General features: G+C 43.4%; 1 protein-coding gene across 7 annotated transcripts in view; it reads right to left on the bottom strand.

Moving 5' to 3' along the window:
- FAM13A (family with sequence similarity 13 member A) overlaps positions 1–20,999 on the bottom strand; it is a 134,714-nt gene that overhangs the window by 41,340 nt on the left and 72,375 nt on the right. For 6 of the 7 annotated variants that reach the window (XM_052776524.1, XM_052776486.1, XM_052776495.1 and 3 more), the window contains exon 7: positions 9,225–9,266. In XM_052776524.1, coding sequence (XP_052632484.1) covers positions 9,225–9,266 — 42 coding nt within the window. Of the gene's footprint in view, positions 1–9,224; positions 9,267–20,508; positions 20,762–20,999 lie in introns of those variants that run through there. The other variant, XM_052776530.1, reaches the window with a different exon arrangement.

The raw sequence follows: 20,999 nt of genomic DNA, 5'->3' as shown, positions 1-20,999 counted from the left end.
TTCCCATGCAGAAGAACCACCAACAGCTGACTTCACTAACCAAAGGTTTCCTCTCTGCTTCCCTTCAATACTTTGGACTTCACCATACAGATCTAGAGCTAGCTAAGAAGCTGCAGCTCTCTCAGATGATAACCACTCTGTGGTTTTCCTGGGCTTGAGTATCCCTTGTGGTGGAAGGCAGGCAACAGAGGATGAGAAGAGTAAACAAAGGGCCACTACAGCCTGTTTAACAAAACCAACAAAACAGCCTAACTCCTGTAGTGAAGTACAAACCCCACAAACACCCAGCTGCGGATCAGACTCGCAATACGCTTCAGCTTCCTTCGGCTGGGCCAGTGAGTTCACCTTGCTGCGGGTAAAGCAGTGTGCCCTAACCACACACGCATCCCTTCCAGTGCCGGCTTCACTCAGTGCTCATCTCCAGCCCAGGCACAGGTCCCTGGAGCAGCGGCACAGCATGAAAGCAGTCACGGATTTGCCAGTATATCCCACATTACCTGCACAGCACCTGAGCAGCTGTGTCATTCAGACGATTTCATGAACAGAAGACATACAAACAACTATCACTGTACTTATTATTATGGAGATGCAATCTGCATATAGGAAAAAAAAAAAAATTTGCAAGATCCCTCTCTTCCCACACGTAACATCTTGACTATTAACTACTGGATGGCTTTGCAATTTGAAGTGCACATTTCAAGCACCCTACTTGCTTTCCTGTTCACTTACATAAACTATTTGGCCTCTTCCCAGCCCAAAACTATTTTTTAAGACCTGGCCTCCCATGGGAGATGAATTAGCAAGTAAGATGCTAGTGTGGTAGGCTAAACCACATTACAAGATACAATTCATGTGCTGGCTAGGGCTCCTACATGTGTGGGAGTAAGTTAATATTGTATCAACTTTCTATAATATTTAGATGCAATCCATACTGAGCGGGGGTGTCTTTTCTATCACACCTTTCTTCTCAGTTTTCATGTCAGGAAAGTGGTAGTGGAGGGGGAGATAGGATTGTTTGGATTTTAGCTTTTTTAAAACATCCCTTGGATGTAGGTGTATCTACCCATCAGACAAGACAGAAGATCGCAGGAAACAGCTCCTCCCTCTATTTCCAACAGGATTAATACTGCAAAAGTGTGCAAAAATGCAAACTCCTGTTTCACATAAACTTAATGAAAGGCTAGATACTGTATGTGAATAAAACTTCATGCCATTAACCCCGCCTGTGGTGGTCAAGGCCAACAGTCACTATCTGCAAATCCCTCGCATCGTTACTGTAAACACACCAGCTTCTTTACACAAAAAGTAGTAAAAAGAAGAAACAAAAGATAAAGCTGCAAAAATACCTAAGTAAAATGCCAAAAATTTTCACAACACCCCAATACATTCTATAGTTGTCAATTCTCAGTTAACTGTGTGCTTTACTAATACCAATTCAGTTTTAAGTCCATTAAACTTGCTAATTCATAATGATGCATCTCTGTGTAACAATTACTTTGTGGTATCTAGAAAAACCCTACTCAGACAATACAGATTCAGCCAGTAATATGGTGATTTTCAAACTACCGACAAATAACAAGGAAATATATATACACCTACGTGCCAGCTGAGTGGATGACTACAAAATGAAGCTCTGACATTCTGATTTTCTATTTCCCTTCTAAATGGTACTTCCTTGTATACTGAATATAACTTTATTCTTAGCCCTGCAATATTTTAATGCTTTTTTATCAGTCCCGTCCCCCCCCGTAAGGCAGAGATTTGAAATCAGTGTTTTTCCAGATACACTATATTTCTTTTAATTCCACAATGGGTAACTGTCCTTGCTATTTCATTTTGATGCTTAATTTAAATGCATTGCTAAATGGCTTGATTTGCTCCGCACCAACCTTTAGTGCATCAAGGAAGTTCACATCCAAAACAAACGGTGGAGGGGAGAGAGTTACACAGTGGCTTTAGGATTCGAGCCTGCCCAGGGACAGAGCAGGAGGTGCTCGAGCACATTAGCAAACTCAGGGAAAGGCACAGCCCTGTAAGGATTTCACAGCCCAGAATAGCAACCAGGCAGGTGGGGTGTATCCTGCAGGGTTTTCCAAAATTCTTGAGTGGCAAAAGTCACTCTGCCATTGGATTTATTCTTCATGGAGCAGGCGAGGCGAGGCGAGCCGTGCCCAGAAGAGCCCTCTTGGCATGCCGGCCTGTGCAGACAGCTGCCTCGGAAGGGCTGCTTTGCTCAGTAACTCATCCGGACAATGGGAACTCATGTTCTGCTTCAGTTAATTATTTTGTCCTCATGTCTGCTCCGTTTCACTGATACATATGGTCAGTTATCTCCACAGCTAGATTATCTTTATTAAATTATGCAGCTGCTGCTGAGCATGCTGAGAACTAGCGACTTTTGATAGAAATTAAAGGTTCTCCTCAGATGACAGAAAGCAGCAGGAGAGTCTCCCAGTGCTGGGGACTTTTACTTTCAGCCAGCCAGCCACAAAACCTGCATCAAGGCACACAGCTGTTTAAAGCACTATCAACTTTTGAACTGGCTTCTTATGACCCTCAAGCTTTTCCTTTCGGGAAGTCTGACCTCTAGCACTTCCCACTGCTAACTTGTTTACCGAAGTCTTTGCTCACTTTCAGAGGTGCCCCATCAGCTCTGGATAACGTCTTGCTTCACCCGTAAGGTAAACTCTTACTGCGTGGCCTCTTCTCCCATTCTGTTTCAACCTCAAGTATGGGAGGGTGGTATTTTCCATCACCTTTAACCACATTAAATCTGCCCTGTGCCCCCTAACTAGTACTCTCTAGGTTTAAAAGACAGGCACCAGAGTGAGAATTCTCTCATGCAATACCTGCACCCTGTTTGGTCTGCATTGGGCATCTTGTGACAGCAGGCAAGTAACTCAGTTGGATACCAAACCCCCTCTCCTGTGTTTTTTCATTGAAGGCACTATTGAGCAAAATGTATTAGCATCCAGGTATTAAAAGACCAAAGTAAAAACATCAACCAAAGCAAACTGACTTAGTAGCATAATATTTTCCCAGATTGGGTTTTCATTTAGGAAGTCAATGAATTAATTCCTGACCATACTTAATGGCCCAAATCATAAGCTATACTTGCAATCTGGAACCAAGGCCACTCATTGCTGAGATTTATTTACAATCCATCTGCTTTATTCAGGAAGCAAAGCTATTTTTTTCCTGTTTTTTTTTTTTCTTTTTAAAGCCAAGCACAACAGCAAGAAAGCCTCAATAAATGCAAAAACTTTTTACCATTTTGCCATTCCAGCAAAGTAGAGGATGTTTAAATGGCTTTGACATTTCAGATGGGAAATTTCTGAAGTCCTCCTGAATATATTATTCCAACCCATGACCTAGTAAATTCCTTTTTCATAGGTATTTATATGGTCTAAACACTGTTCACTCTCTACAATTGTTGCACACTGTGACACGCAAATACTGCAGACTCACATGGGATCTATTTTAAGACAACTACTTCAGTTGACACACATTCCCCAAACAGCAGGACTGTGTCTGCATATAAAATGTGAAAATAATGAGTTTAGAAATAAAGCGATTGTGCTTTTAGTTACTGGGATGTCCCATCACACAGAGGACACACTTTCAATGTTTTCTCAGCACCTTCACACTTTTACAAGCTCAGATCCAATTATCCTTCTTACTATGCAGAAAACTAACCCCACTAAAAGCAACTGTCTTGTTTTCTTCAGGATTCCTGCTGTTTTTCACTTGTACTGGGATCACCCCTTTATGATGGGTGCACACTGACACCTACTGCTTGCAGCAGAGACAACCCTGAAGGAGATTCATCCACACCACCTGATTTAGTTCAGTGAATTTGGATGGCTGTGTCTGTGCAGGTTGCTCTACAGAGAAGGGAAATACTCCTTGGGGGGCCTCAGACCTGCACAAGTAGCTGGACACTGTGAGCAGGGGCATCCAGCAGCCTGGTGTTTATTTTCAGCCAGTGCTGATGTGATGCAGGACATTAACGTACATCACACAATGTAATCACGATTTGTAAAAGGGCCCAGCACTCCTTTGGCCTCAGGATCTCTTATGGCACGTCCCACTGAGGAGGAAGCGTCCAGTGGGAAAGCGGCCAAGCAAATTTCTGAGCAAGTGCGAAATCTAGAACAAGATTTTTCAGTTTCTTCAGAAAATTGACCTGAGAACAGAGTAAAACCTCTTACCCAATATCCTACAGGCTAAGAATACTTGACTTGCATCATATAAAAAGAGTTATCTCAAATAACAACTGCTAAAAGGAGAAACAGTCAGCTGTACTAAATACTGCCAACAGGATATTAGTACTTCAAGGAAAGTACTAAAACAGGCGAAACTGTCCAACACCTTGCCCTACGCTCATGGGTATCTAATGCTATTTTTGGCATTGCTTGTGATGTCAGGTCTCAAACCAATTTCAGTTTAATGCTCTCCATGTTAACAAGGAAGCTCTACACTACAAAGCTTTTGCTTCTTTCCCCTGTAATATCACTGTGGTTTATCTCAGGATGTACTCAGCAGGAAGCTCCTCTGAAACCATCTATGTGACTCATGTCAAATCTAAAGCATATACGCCAGCATGAAGCATGTCTGTAGATTCCTTGTCTTCTAAAAACTCATTGCACACGTTGAATAGAAGTGTGCTTACAGGGAACTGCTGTTGCCAGATGGTGCTTCATTACCTGAAACTGCACACTGTTTCTCAGTACTGATTACTCAGTACAGCTGGCATTCACAGTCTTATTACAGAATTATACAAGGAGCAGTACTACACATTTTTTAACAAATCTCAACCGCCTTTACCACAAGGTTTTGTTACAAAAGGCTTTGGAACATAAATGCCCTTCAGGCATGACTCGCTGGAACAATCAATCACCCAGCAAGGTTTTCATCTTCTTTTAACAGTGCAGAAATCTCCTTGCCTGGTAATAAGCACAGCTGAGTCAACAAATTCCCTTACCAAGGAGTACAGAAAGGGAGAGGATAACCCTGGTCAGCAGCAGGTGAATGGATTCAAATCCAAAATCTCACAAACTGGTCAAGCCCAAGTCATCCTTGCCATGCCCAACAAAAGAGGGCACCAGCTACAAAATTTCTGATTTTCTGCCCAAATTTATTCATAGCCTGTTTGTACACATTTTCTCTTACATCAATATTGTTACTTAACATAAACAATCCTTCCCCTCTGTCTAAAACCCAGAGGGAATATGTGTATTCTGGTTCATTTCTTATGGTAAATAAGCCTTTCCTGCTCTTTTATCTATCTTGTAACAGGGTCTGCCCACCTCTTTAAATCATCTTCACAAATCTAATGCTATTGGAACATGAGTTACTGAAACTGTATGAGGCCTCATCTGACCCTTATACAAGGGCATTCATATTTCCTCTAAGTATACTGAAAATACTTCACTGTATATACCCACTGTCATGTGATTACTTCAACTGAAGTATTTTCATCCCATGCCTCCCTTCCATCCCTCCACAAACAAGTATGCCCACATCCTTTCCTTCCCTGCCACTTCCAAATGTGAGGAACTCCCCTTTCATGTCATGGATTTTCATTATTAGTCCTGAGATTTATGACTTTATTACCTATGTTATTATTTTTCATCCTGTACCTTATATTTCATGTTTAATAGGACAGAAAGGAAGAAAATAATAATTATAATAACAACAATAAAATTACAGTAATAATAAAAGGATTGGAATATACAAAATAAGTGATGCACAATGCAACTGCTCACCACGTGCCGCCCAGTGCCCAGTTAGATCCCGAGCAGCAATGTCCCGTTCCCCCCCGCCAACTCCCCCCAGTTTATATACTGGGCATGACATCACATGGTGTGGAATACCTCTTTGGCCAGTTTGGGTCAGCTGTCCCTTCCCAACTTCTTCTGCCCCTCCAGCCTGCTTGCTGGCTGGGCATCAGAAGCTGAAAAATCCTTGACTTAGTCTAAACACGACTTAGCAACAACTGAAAACAGTGTGTTATCAACATTCTTCTCATAGTGAACCCAAAACATAGCACTATACCAGCTACTAGAAAGAAAATTAACTCTATCCCAGCCGAAACCAGGACAATTACCTATGTTATTATTTTTCATTCTATATCTTATATTTCATGCTTATCTTTACATATATCTATATCTATCTCAATCGTCCTATATAATATCCGTCATATATTTTCTCCCAGAGGACACCCCCACCCCATTTACCCCTCCTAAATTTCTGCTATAAGCCCAATTCATGAGCATGATTCTATTTTATTATGCCAGTGGCTATTAAAGAAAAAAAGTCCATGACACTTAAGAAGCTCCACGAGCAATCTCCTTCCTCTCCCACCAGCAACACCTATAGGTCTCAGCCCCTCCCTACCCATCTTTAAGCCATAGTATTAATGCCCATTTTCTCCATACAGATGGCATGATATAAAGCATTTTGCTGACATCAGAGAGATTAGGTATACTCCTTTTCTTCCTCTCTCTGGAAAGCCTTATAAAGTATAATATGGTTGTACTGGTATCACCTCTCTTGAGAAATCTACGTCACATTTTGCCTCATTTACCACTTACTCTTGTACCGTTAATGACTGCTTACTCCCTTACAGAGCAGCAGTGGTGATTAATTGTATACTTGCTCATGACTTTCCCAAAGTCTAAAGAAAAAAACCCCAAACAAATCCACAACCCTAAATCAGTGCCATTTTAAGAAATAGTGTATTGGTACCATTCTGACAGTTCTGACTTAAAGTTAAGACCTTGAGCATTTGCCTTATTGTTAAAAATAAAATGCAGGGAAACATCTCCATTGCCAGCTGACATGGTACATCACTGAAGAATCAAGTCTCTGGTTTGATCCTACCAAAACTGGTTTACAGAGGCACACAATGCTCCTTCAGTCTGTATTCAAAAAGCGAGTGGACAGGGTACTCCAGGGCATGGTTTAGGGGGCATGGTTAATGGTTGGACTCGATGATCTTGAAGGTCTTTTCCAACCGAAATGATTCTATGATTCTATGATTCTATGATTATGCAGTGTTTGGAAGCTAAAGAGCTCTTGTTCCCATTTAATTAACTTGTTGCATAATTATCCGTACGGAACTACTGTATAGACGCAGCAGCAACTGCTCTGTACGTACACATTCACGATTCACTTAAAGGATTACTTGAACAGTACTTCAAACTATGCAAGTGTGGCTGGTAGCAATAAAAATAGACTTGACCATCAGTCGGCTAAAGCAGACAGTCTCACCTTCCTCTTCCATGGTGTGAAACGCAATTCCTACATATGTCATGCACAGCTCTGGGGCAACAATTAGAACATTCAAAGTTGAACAGAAAAAACTGGCCGCCCACTCAAGTTCTCAGTTGCTGAAGCACCATGAATTGCCCAGCCAACACCAGCTCTCCTGCCAAATTAACTGCACTTGGCAACTGACCTCAGGAGTACACATTTCTGATGTGTGATAAATAGCAGCAAGACTTACAAGCTGTTAGTTTTATTTACAAGTAATTGTGTCTCAGCAATGTTACAAAAGACACAAGCTTGGCATGAAGTCTTATGTCACAAGGTGTGCTGCTCCCTCTCTGCTCCTACTAGCTATTTCTTCACTTTCCAACTATGTATTTATTCCTAACTGTTCCCTTCCTATTTGCAAGATAGATATACCCATGGAAAGCCAGCCCTTCACTCCAATGGACACACTCATTCTTTGTTCCCCATCCTAATATGCCCACATCTCTCTCTAGAATTTCCAAACCTGCTTCCTCCCCCTCAGAAATGTCCTGCTTTGATACCAGTTTCCTCAGGTCCACTCCTTGCTCCTCATCTCCTTGGCAATCCTCACAAGATCAGCTGAAGAGAATCTCCTTCCTGGAACATTTTTTCATGATCCAGGAAAGGGCTTGAAAGGACAGTTTTAAGCAGGTGGAAATGTAATGAAAGCCTACAATCATTTGAAGGTCACATCTAGCCAGAAAGAACAAAGGGGACTATTTTCAATGGAAAGACAGGACAAAGATTTAAACTGGAGAAAACTTGTGACAGGGGAATGTATGCAGCTACAAAATAATCTCCCAAAGGAAAAGGCAGAACCTCCTCGGACAGTTTGGAGCTTTTGAAGCACAGACTAGGCAACATCTGCACAAATACGCTGCAGGGAATGACAGTGCATCAACAGGAAGGCAAACAAGACCCTGCAACCAGGCTAATCCATGAACAGTTCATTGACCCTCATTTCTGCACAGTTTTAATGCAAGTCTCCATATTAAGAGTGTGCATGAAATGCACACTTTCTGTAGTTTATGCTAGAAAAATTCTTTAAGAAAAAACCCGAGCTACAAAGATAAATAGGAATATATGCAAGAGAATTAACAAATTTAAGAAATCACTGTAATTTCCAAATATCACTGCTCTCACAAAAAGCACCACAGGGATTTCTTTTTATTTGTTTAAACTCCGCAGAGATCAAAGAACCCTATTATAATATCTGTCCCTTCCTCCTCTGCAGCCCTTCACTGTTAATTGCTCTGGCTCCTATTCTTCCACTAAGTATAAATGAAAGCACTGGAATTGAGCCTGCTTCTGAAGCAAACAGAGCAAACTTTCACTGATGTCAACAGAATTAGGCCACTTTTTACAAGCAGTGACTTTGGCCTCCAGTTGACAAAACAAGAAACACAATTTGTTCAAATGCAGCACAAGCGCCATTCCCTCCAGGCAGGCACGCTGGGGACCCAAGCGCTCTCCTTTTCTGGGCTGCAGCAGAGGAGCAGTTGCTGCATGGGCTGCTGACTCACCATCTGGTTCCTGGTTTCTTTCTGAGCAGCACATGCTGCCGGTTCCTCAAAGCTTGTGGCAAAAATCTCTCCTGTGCCCGCAGATTATAAGCGACTCATGACAGGCATCTAAGCTACATAATGAACTGAAGAAAAGAGGAAACGAATGCCCATCTTCTAATTAAGAATTTACAAGACTGGCATTAAACCCCAAGCCTTGTCTCTAAATACAAAAAAACTGCAACACAATTTTTATCTCTGAAGACTCATTCATCCCACTAGCTGAGCAGTCAGTACAAACTTAACATTAATCTTCAGTTTGATTACAGTCTGTTCATCATTTCTGGCATCACTCCCCACATTTAATTCCAATAACAAGTCAATACCACACAGAAAAGCAAATTAAAAAGACTGAGTAAATACCTCACATAGAAGGGTGACATAGGCCGCTCATCTTCTTGGGAACTAAAAACAAAACATATTTTTTAAAGTTAGTATGCAGCTTTGTCTTGTATTTGCAGCAGTTCAAGATACTTACTCTTAAAAAGCAGACATAACAAAACTAAAACAGTACACCTGTTACAGAGGTAACACTTATGTCTACTTTTTCCTCTGCTTGTGCTCATGGAAGAAAGCTTTTAAGTTACATTCCTTAAATCCTGAGTATCCAACTCATTTCTCAGTGTCCACAAACGTGGTGTAACAGATCTCCTGCTAGATGGCCAGGAGTCACTCTGGCTCTGCAGCAGTGCAAGGACTATTCCCATAGCAACAGTAAAGCATTTTGCCAGCAAAACCACCAGAGCCTTTTGCCGTCTGCTGTTCCAGAATTAAACAACCTGCCTATTAAAGCAAAATTTGAGAAAAAGCCATATGACATCTTGAGACCAAAGAAACAGCCATGGGTGTACGCATGAGGCTACAAATTCCCCAGTTTTATCACTCCTGTGGAAAGCCAATTTGACTATGCTGAAATCTCCCTAGCCTTGATATTTAGGGGCTACCATCAGCTGTTGTGGAGCTCCCTTGACAAAACGGTGTTTCAGTGGTCAACTGGCCTGGCCCAAACATAACTACCTGGTGTGTGGCCAACCAGTTCCCTGATTCAGCTCATCATGCCTGTGCTGGCACAAGGGTAAGAATGAGCTGCTGGGGCACTGAAGCTTAAAGGTGTGGTGGACTGATGGTTTAAGTCAATTTAAGACTGTGCCGCTGTAAGGAGGGGTGCAAACGAATTTCACCTAGTCATTCCAACCAGATAAATGGTCGGCTTTGCAGGGCATGTAAGCTTTGTAATTCTCCGAGGTCGATTCATCCCCAAAGGACTTTTAATTGGGTCTGCTGAAGAACACAGCAAGTTCGGCAGAAAGGCAGAAAAGATGAGAAGCTGCATAAATTACTTTAAACAAAAGCAGAAATGATAACATCCCGCAGGCGCTGGAAACCAAACACGTCCCTGCTGCTCTCCCACCGTTTCAGCAGCCTGGGACTGCACCAGCACTCAGCAATTTGCCACAGGTACTCAGCCACAGGTCCTGGGGCACTGCCACGCTGTGAAGGCATCCATCGCTTTTGAGGTTGTTCAGAGGATGACAGAATATGGGAGAATGCTCTAGGTGAGGTAAGCTCAGCTTCAAACTCAAGTCACTCGGGGGCTTTGACACCCCGACCAACTTCAACAGGGATCTGAAGTAGATCAAGCTTGAACAATTTTTGAAAAGCCAGCCTGAGTCCATTCATCTCTTGAGTTTTTAAGGATTTTATTTATCGGTTTATAAAAACTTCTCTAAGCACAGAATAAAGGGGAAAGGGACATCTCCGTGGGTTTTGTAGCTAGGAGATCGAATACTCAGAGGAACCTTTTGCAGCTTCCACCGAAGCCAGCAGGAAACTCCCTCAGCAAGATGAGCTGAAACTGGCCTGCAGCCAGGAAAGCACCCTGCTCTCACACTGATACAGCCAGAGGCAGATTTCACCGTGGCTCATTTCGAACCCAGCCAATGTTATAACAGATCCACAAATATGAACACCGAATTTATCTGGGGGGCAAGAGCAGAAGGGAGGAGGCAGGATGCAAGGGAGCTGGAAAGGCCAGGAAGGCGGACAGACAGACAGATAAGCAAGCCAGTGTGCCAGAAAAAAATCACAGGGGTTTAATTCTGCATCATTTTGACACACCCCACCCACCCCCCCCCCCCCGCCCAGTACACAGAGATTTATAAAGCGACAACTACAGGCTTCTACAGAAAAGACCTTCCAGCATGTCATGCAGGAAGCCCGAAATACTGATTCAAGGGTAACACCAAATACCACAGACAGGAAGGAAGAGAAGCTGCTTCCGAAACCAGCGCGGTCTGCCAAAACTCGCATCGCCTCTGTAACGCAACAGTGACTGGGCAGTTTTCAGCAGCTCCCCAAGAAGACTGGGAGCACAGCTGCTACTGGAAACTTCGCTGCCACTTTCACAAGCCCATTTTCAGCAACTCCAGCAAGTTGTAGTCGGCCCGGGCTGCGGGAGCACTGAACCCTCCTCCGAGACCCAGCCAGCACACAGAGCAGAGCGGGCTGACGGCACCTGCCTGCACCAAGGTAGGTAACGCAGCTGTCTGTGCATGAACCGAGGCAAACATCACCTAAAGGGTCTTTGTGAGAAACCGCTACGGCTTTGAGACTGCCTAGAAGAAGTGGAGGGAAACATGGAAGTGCCCATCGTTGCCCTTCCCAGAAGATGACCTGCAACAAAGGCATGGCTAAGAACCTCTGCCAGGTACAGGCTCCCTCCCTCGATGGTATGCATCTCGCTTGCATGCATAAGTTATCTCTTTATTTAGCATTTACGGAATATACTTTTTTTTTTTTAAGTGTAAAGAAGCTGCTTTAAACTCACAAAGCTGCTGGTAAAGTTTTTTGTGTTCAGTTCATTACGTTAATGGCTGTACTTGTTATCTCAATGCAAACAAGGACCAGTGGTGGACGCAAAACATGAAAAATGTTTTCTCACGTAGAGAAAAGTTCACAGCACAATCAAGACTTCTGTGCATCAATGCTAATTCAAATGACACCACCAAATGCTGCTTTGTGTACAAGTGGCAGTTGTCAAAGCAGCACCAAACATGCTTTTTTTTCTATCATAAAAACCCTTCCTCATCTCAGGGTTTGTTATTAGCTTCCAAGTCACAGAAGCACAGGGATACTGAAAAAGTCCAAATAACTTTCTTATATTCATAGTCCCACTAGTTGCCTTGACAGATCAGATGGAAAAGTAGCATTCAGCAGGGACTCTGAAACCTCTTGCACTTCCTTCCTTTTATTCCACAGCAAGTACAACCGCTGCTCCACAAGTTCAAGCCAGTATTATACCTGTACAAAAAAAAACATTATCCACTCATACAAAGTAACTGAGGGGAAACAAATATTTTAAGACTATTAGCTGGGAATGGGGGAGAAAGAAGCTCTAGAGAAGTCAGAAACCAAATACCAGTTTCATTTAGACCATCATGTTTCAAAATTTCACATGGTTGGTAATAATTGTAGCTGTGCATAATCTCTCATCCAGTAGTGCTTTATAGTTTTACACGTGCAGCACTGATCAGTAGCTGCATATGGGATGAAGAGCTCCAAGCTAACTAGTTTGAAATGTAGACTTCTGAGAAAACCATAAAAATCTTTTAACTTTAGAAAGATTTCCTGCATCTGAGTAAAGCACATTATCCATTTCCCCCCTAAATCACTGAAACCAACATATCCCAAACATCCTTCCTTAAATTCATGCACCTTAGTCAACTCATCTGTGCAAGCTGCAAGGCATGAGCTCTGTACATTACAGATTTAAACCAGCTATTCCACATAATTCACAATCCCTCAAATTAGATGTGAGACTACCAAGCCCTACTACAATCAATTAGTGCACAAGGATTCTGTTTTAATTCTTTATGAAATAATGAATTATTCGTGTTGTAAGGTAATAAACTGATGTGCTTATATTATACTCACAAGCATAGATTAGTTTAATGGAAGAAATTAAAATTGTTTGAGAGGTTTTAAACCTGTGTATATCTAATCACATGGTTTCAGATATAAAAGAGACAGGCAAGCAAAAGTGTACAAGATATGAATCATAAATGATCATCTGTTGGTATTACACAATAAAGAGGCTAGAAATTGGTTTAAAAACTTCCACACAGGACTCTTCGTTACCATCACTCACACTGTGCTGATTAAAACCCAACTGCTTACTTGTTTTTAAAACACCTTGTACTGAAGGGCTTATTAGTATTGCTAGGAAGCCCTTTCTAGCATGTATCCTTTCAAAAGAAAATGCTAGAAGTCATTAAGATATGTTTAACATTTAACTGTACTGTACTTGGGCTGCATAATTCTCCTTTGGTTAAAGGGATATACAACCCTTCCAGAAAGAAAGGAAAGCTTAATACCTGGCACAATGACCTGGCAAACCAAGCCAGCTGTCCACAGTACGGAGGGGACAAGTCATTCTGATGTGCATCTCTTACACAGTCTAAATTTCTACCTTGGCCAGCAAAGAATTTACCCATTAGGCAAGCAGGTTTAGTAGTAAATTAGGTGGTTTTGGTTTCTTTTTTAAACCTTCAAAGTTTTGTCCAGCTTTACACATGTTTTATGGCCACAAGGCACTGAAGGGATGAAATAACTTTAAAAAAAATTCAATTATTTATTGAACTATCACTTATTACCTGGCCAAGCAGGTGAGTGCAAAATACAGCAGTCTCTTTCTTCTCAGACATATACATAGCTCCCCTAAGCCAAGGGATTAAACAGAAATGAATTGCTCTTTCATACAGTACTTTGGAGAGCAATTTCTCACACTCCTAAAGGATACCTAAATAGCTGATCACTTCCTTCTTGCCAAAACCCAAACCAAATACCAACCAAACTGAAAAAACTTTTCTTTATTTTACAGCTAAAGAAGTAATATTGTTATGTTTGTGACCTCCACTGAGCTAACAAAAAAGCTTGTCAGACTGGAAGGAACGCTAGCATTGCCCACCAGTCCATTTAGCACATCTTAGGATTTTCAGGCACGTGTATTTTACAGCATTTATGCAATGCATCCTTTCTGTCTCTAAAGAAGGAAATAGGAAAGCTTGGATGAAGTCTAACTGTTAAATCATAAATTTCCATTACAGCTACCTTTTTTTGCCTCCCCCTTTTGCAACAGGAATGTTACAGGCAACTGTTCACCCATCGCATTCTCAAATACACAATGATGGTTTTCCTTTTTTTTTTTTCTCTAATGTCTCATCTTGCCCTTCAGAAAGAATAAAGGAGCTGCTGAGCCTGTCGCAGAGCTGAAGCTGTAAAACACCCATTTAGATGGAGAGTTCCCGATTTATTTACATGCATATGGGATACCCCTGTCCCAGCTCCCTCACAGGCCTGAGCTCTCACCCTAGGTCAGAGGGTGGCTCAGCACCCTTCCCCCTTGTTTTATTTGCGCTTAATTATCAGCAGTTCTTCCATCCTGGCTTGCTGGCACTGGAACCTCCATTGTAAAGCTACCACTGCTTTCCTACTCCACATCTCTTTTGAAAAGTTAAATGGGACATTTTGTCGATTAAATGAAAATAATATGGGTTTGGGTTTTTTTTTGTTTGGTTTTTTTTTTTTCACAATCATGAAAATGTACTTTGACTCAAGTGTCAACATTCTGCACCAGAGACAAAGGGCCTAGACACTGGCAGGTCATGCTGTTCAGCCAAGGTCGTGTTTTCCTAATGCCTTGCCATAGGCTCTATTTGTTCTGACCTCAAAAGTTAGATAAAGAAATGGCTCACTTTCTATTCCACCACAGATATTCTGGACTTCAAAAGACATTAATTTTTTTTTTTTTAGCAAGAATACTTTTTTTCAGGAAATGAGATAGCTGCTTCTAATTTTAATGCAATCAAACAAAAAAGCATTGAAAATTCAGTGACATCAAATTACTAATGGTATCAAAAGTTAATGCTTTTGGGGGGAAGAGAAGGAAGGCTAAGCTTGGGTGAGTTGTTAAGACTTCAAAGTTACCTCCCTCTTGTTTTCTTCTCACCATTTAGAACCGTTGTGCCGCCTTGGATTAACATACATGCCATTTTTGCAATTGCAGAGGATTTTAACAATATTGTTTACTTACTTATTCTGACATTCAACATTAACACTAAAAACAACTTCAAGGAAGCCTCAATTTTGAGGCCACAGTAGTGCTTTTTGCTGAACGTCTTGTCTTATTCACAAATTTTTCAGCACTTCTTCCCCCCGCCAGGTCATTTCCCCATAAAAGCTGTTTCGAGCTTACGACAAATGCAAGATTGAAACTGCTCATGAAAATTTATTGCATAATTATTTTCTCAGTAGAGTGATTTACTCATAGTTTATGCTTCACAGCAGTGGGTAAAAGGTAATGTTTTTGCAAATGAGAAATAGCAGGCAATATAAGCCTCTTCGTTCAAATAAAGCCTTCAAAATAAATTTCCTTCAAATAAATACTGAGGTTATGTTATGCAAAAGAAGAAAGAATATCATCCTTGATGCAAGAGTAACCATAAATTTAATCTAACATGATAACACTGTGGTGATAAAATGGCCATCATTAAAAGTCAGCGCTTACCATCAGTTGTTGAGCAATACCACCCTTGCTCTATACCCTTAAACAGAGGGGGAGAGAGGAGGAATGCACTATATAATAACTGTCTAAGAAACAAACATTTAACAGCTGTTTCTCTGTGAGAGTTACTTCCATGCAAACATTTGCATCTTCCCTGAAGAGTAACTTTCATAGTCAAAACCATAACATGTCTTTTCAGATACTCATCTCCAGCCTTCACAATAGTTACACCTAACCTCTCTTACCACTGAAAACAAGTTAAGCTCATGCTTAAGTACCTGCGTAAGCTACTCACCAAATGAGCCACATGTCAAAATACTAGGCGGACAACCCGCCTTCTTTATTCTGAACTCACACACTCCGCAAAATATCTCCAATAACTTGGCCGGGGGTGGATTGGTATTGGTTTAAATATTAATCTCCAAAGGATCCCCCATCTTCCCCAAATCTGCTTCTTCAACAATGTTTTTCCTAAAGGTCTCTCAACTAAGTTAAGTCTTCAGTCTGCGAGATCACAGCGTGCAGCAATGTAACTGCGAAGCCACAGAAAGGGACCTCTTTGGGGAAGAGTTCCCTACTGGCCTTCCAAAAGCATGAGCTTCTGTCTCCTGTTTTATCTGGCATTCGAAATATCAGTATTACTATTTCATAGAGACAAGCTGAGGTGAATACGAAGGACCACTCTGTCACACATCTGAGGAGCACATACTATTTCTTGTTCTATTTCCACAGCCAAGATTGAGGCACCAGTACCCAAGCCTAGAGTAGGAGCCTTTTAATTCCAGGAAACACTAACATACAGCACAGCCACACACATTGAGAATATACTGCATTATCCACAGGCATAACTGTGCAGGCTGTGCATGAGGGGGCACTGAGATTGAGGCACGTTGCCCAAATGGAAAAAAAAAACAACCCAAAACACTGAAGCCTTTTTGCACACCTCCTCCCGCTTCAAAGCAACCTCAGGGAAGTACAGGCTATCCCATGGCAAGCTGAAATGAGCAGAACTTCTTGCTGATCAAATGCCACTGTGAGAGAGAGGCTGATTTTCCATTTATATTAACATATCTGAATCTACTGGAACCCTTGACAGCACAATTTTGTATAATTATTTTCTACTCGCTATCCTCATGGATTGCAAATATGTTTATCTTTTACAAAATGACGTCAATGTTAAACAGCCTGCTTTTGTTGTTTTACTTCTTAAACTAGTTGGGGCTTATTATGAAAGACAGGGCAGTGTCTTTTCTTCTACTTGTGGTTTGGCACTAGTCCTCACTAGGATAAAACTAGAAAATGGGTCAGAAAGAGGCGGAATGAATGTACCAGCCAAAGTCTCACCTCTTCTCAGAATTTAACAGTGTGAAGTTGCGTAATGCACACATACCTGTTGCATTATAATGGTGAAGAACTGTTACTAGGTAACCAGTGATTTCGATTTCAGGATTGTTTGTTAAAAGCTTGCACGCTTCAAATAAAGGTATCTAAGGGTCCGGTTTTTAGGTAAATATTCATATTTTCTTGCTTAATCAGGTGGACACCCCAGAGGCAAACACCACGGAAAATTTCCACATCAACTTCCTCTTTTAGTCAGAGGCGCCCACCCAGAGGTACCCAGGAAGCTTCCACAGGCTCCTACACCCATCACGTCACAGCCGTGACAAGACAGTACCCAGCTGTGGGTCAAATGTGAGCCTGGAAGGCCAAAAACTCACATAGCATTTTCTAATAGGCTATGACTATGACTTGAGGAAGATGAGAACTACAGGTTTGAATTTCTCTTCATTCTTCCACCAGAAAAAAAAAACAAAACACCCAAACCAAACCAACCAACCAACAACAACAACAAAATAATCACATACAAGTTCTCTCCACCCCCGGAGAACATACTTCACTTCACATACATATTCCAGAACATACTTCACTAGGGCTTGTCAAGAGCACTCCCAGTACCTTGGATAGAAAGTGATAACAAAGTCCAAAGGATCAGACTTATTTATGATACAACTTTAACAGATTAGCGAGCGTTTGTGTATGTAAAGAGAACACAGTGGCCATTCCAAAAAAACCAAAAGGAAGTGCGGTGGAAAACGAACGGTGTTCTCAGGCTAAAATACTGGGTATTTGTGAATGACCCCAAGCAAACAAACCAGTAAGGTAAATCAAACAACCCCAATGATGACTGCAAGCGAGACAGCCCATGCAGACAACTGCTGCTGTACAGGTAAGAAACAGATCCTCGCACTCCCTATTTCTATCAGATGCACTTTCTAAAAATATTTGTGATGGCTTCACTCTTCCTCTGCCTTGATTTGTTTTAGCGAAGTGCAAAGTGAGAGAGTCCACTGATCACACACAAGGCCTGAGTGTGTACCTGCCCTTCTTATCTCCTCTGGAAACTGGCAAATGCAATTGGCAAAGGTGGCTGCCACAGGTTTCAGCTTTGCACAGCTTTTGTTAAATCTGCAATAGACTGAGCTGGAATAAATGAATTAAAACATACATTAACGGCATTAGTAATGCTCTAACTAGGAATCTAGGTTATTAAAGTAAGCTAATGCTATTCAGAAAACATGTTAGCCTATTAGCAATAGAAGAGACAATTACTGGTGGATAGGTTGTTGGAAAATCAGTAACGCAACCTGTGTGACATTCACAGGTGCCTTTTACAGTGCTTGGGCAATATAGTACTTATTGCAGTGGAGGATTCGACACATTTGGTCTTCCACCTCTTCCCATGCAATGACACATAACCCTGACATACCCTTTGTCACTCCCTCACAGCAGGCCACCATATCCCAATGTGTGCCATTCCACAGACATCTATATATAGAATGACACTGTATAGTACATATGGCTCTGTGCAAGCACATTATATGATTTTTAGGAAGACAGACTCACAGTTTACAGATACCTTGGTAGATACAATACTTTGCTGCTCTAGTGACAAATAGTGTTTAAATGTCACAGCTTCTTAAATAGAGCCTTTCTCCCTCTCCCAAGTTTTACACAAGAGCTACACAGAGATGCATTCGTATCGCTTCAGCACAGGAGGCTTCCCCTGGCAGGCGCAGCACAGCCAGCTTGTGGCCCAAAGCCAGCACAGAGCGGGGCACCTGCGGGAGACGGGCAGGAGGGATTTCAGCCGTCCAGGAAGGGAACCAAGCATGATTATCGCTGCCAGCTCATTCCCTTTCTTGAGAGGGGAAGACAGATGCTCTCAGCTTAGGAAGTGCCCCAAGCCGCAGCACCTGGAGGTAGACACTAGTTTGCTTTAGACCCAGCAAGAGGAATCATGCTGCGAGTTGTCCATGCCCTCAGCTGGAACAGCATCATCAGCCTGTCCACCTCACAGGAACCACAAGCATACAGCTACCTGCGCTAGTACTAACTACTACCAGGCATCGCCTTTCCTGAAGCTGACAAAAAAATGCTCAAAGCCAGCAAGACCCTCTTCCGCAGCAAAACTCTGCTCTAAGAAGGGAGGAGACAATGTTCCAAGGGGAAGAACAGGAAAATAAAGATGCAACCTGGAGAATGCCACTGTAAAGGGATCCGGGAGTCTGTGCTTGTCTGCCCCTAGGTCCAAAGAAAATCAGGTGCTAGAAGTATAGTATACACAACCTAAACATAGATCAAGGACATGAAAAAGAAGCCAGAATTTTATGAATAATTTTTTTTAACTGCAAAGCTCAAACAGTTCTGTACCAAGCTCAAGGCTTAATGGGAGTTTGAAGAAAAATCTTCCCTTTTAAGGTGCAGAGTGCATTTCTAACTGATCGAGTGTTAATCCTTGCAACAACAAAAAACAAAGAGTCTAATTAGAGCTACCCTGTGAAACCTATCTTCCCCCGGGGTGAACAGTCAAGAGCACAACAACCACTTGTTCTGACCGCTATGACAGTCAGATCCTCGGGAACACAAAAAGGTTAAAAATACTATGTGAGGCTGGTCCTTCAAATAGGAATGATGCACTATGACTACTTCTTTAAGACATTCAAACCACATTTCTGTTTCTCTGCAGTCATCAACATGGAACCCCGCGACTGCATTACTGCAAGAGACTTCCTCCACATCTATCTGCAGAGGACCCCCTGCTTTATCAAGACAGTAACGGTTTGGGCAGCAATTTCAGTTACTATTTTATTGTGTCCAAGTAAATTGCACCACCACAGTGCTGAAATGGCACGCAAAAATTACTTATTTACTGTTTTGTAGATTACATAAAGATTGATATTCAGCCTGTTTGAATACGGCTAGAGGAGGTATGGACCGCTTAATTTTCAGAACCGAAAGAGCAATCAAAAAAAAAAAAATTAATGACTCAGTAAAAGGACTGTGTACACTCTGCTCCCCGCCCCCCCTCCAGCGGGTCTGTGCCCTGCCATTTCAAAAGCCTGACTGCAGTTATCCCTGCCATACCGTGGCAGGAGCACATGCCAGCACAGGTACGCACTCACAGCTGGTGCTGAAGGGAGGTGTGTCTCGACACCCTGGAAACAAAACAACCCTTTTCCTCCGAAAACTAAACCTCTCGCCCATGCTGCTGCAAAGGCAGACCACGCTGGGCGTGTAAGCAGACAGCTATAGGTGGGGTGTGCTAGGGGAAGCCCGGCCGGGCTCGGCTGGGCTCCCTTACCGCATTACAGCCCCTGCTGCAGTGAAGCGGCGGGAGGGAGAGGTTCGCTCGGGCACAGGGAGCCGTCAGAGCCCCACCGCTCGCCGGGAGGGGATGGCACCTAAAACCCTATACACCGCCGAGCCGCTCTCACTCCGCGGCAGGCTCCCCGCAAGGAGAGGGCTGCGTGGATTTCGGGGCGCTACATCGACCCCCCCCACCCCCCGCAGGAGGAAGCCAGAGATCTCCCCCACCCCCGGAGCCCCGTTAATAAATCGACTTGTCACACTGCCCCGGCGCCCGGGCAGCCGGCCCGGAGCGGAGCGGAGCGGAGCTGCCCTTCCCGGCAGGGCCGGAGTCCCGGATCCCCCCGTGCCCCGGGGCCGGGCAGCCCGGCACAAGCCCCGCGCCCCGCCTGCCCGCGCAGTGTTTTGGGCCGGGGACTGCCCCGGCCGGGCACGTACCTCTGCAGGGGCATAACTTCGCAAGCCATGCTGGCCATGGGGCCGCCGCCCGCCCTGCCTCGCCTCGCCTCGCCTCTCTGGCCTCGCCGCGTCCGCAGCGCTGCCAGCGCCTCGCCGCGGAGAGCCGGCGGAGCGGCTCGGCCCCGGGGAGGGGCGAAGGGGCCGCCAGCCCCGGGTTGGCGGCTGACGGCGACCCGCCCCGGGCCCCGGGCCGGCCCCCTCTCGCTGCCGCCGGGGAGCGAGGGACACCCCCCCCCCCGCCCCGGCCTTGGCAGACAAAGGTTAACCAAAAGAGGTTTACGATGTCCAGTTGGTCCTGGACCTGCAAGAAACGCCACAAGCGGAGGCTAATTACCACAGGATACCTTTTAACAAAAACACCCCACGAGTTCTTTTGTATCCCTTTTAGTAGCTATAACCCGCCCGCCCCCGTCTTCCTAAATGTCACCCAGGGAGCGATGTAGTCACCCACAACGTCCCTCCCCACGGCC

This window comes from Harpia harpyja, chromosome 2 (genome assembly GCF_026419915.1).
Source record: "Harpia harpyja isolate bHarHar1 chromosome 2, bHarHar1 primary haplotype, whole genome shotgun sequence".
NCBI classification, from domain to species: Eukaryota; Metazoa; Chordata; class Aves; order Accipitriformes; family Accipitridae; genus Harpia; species Harpia harpyja.
The sequence above is the reverse complement of the archived record's forward strand: the minus strand, read 5'-3'. Positions and strand labels throughout refer to the sequence as shown.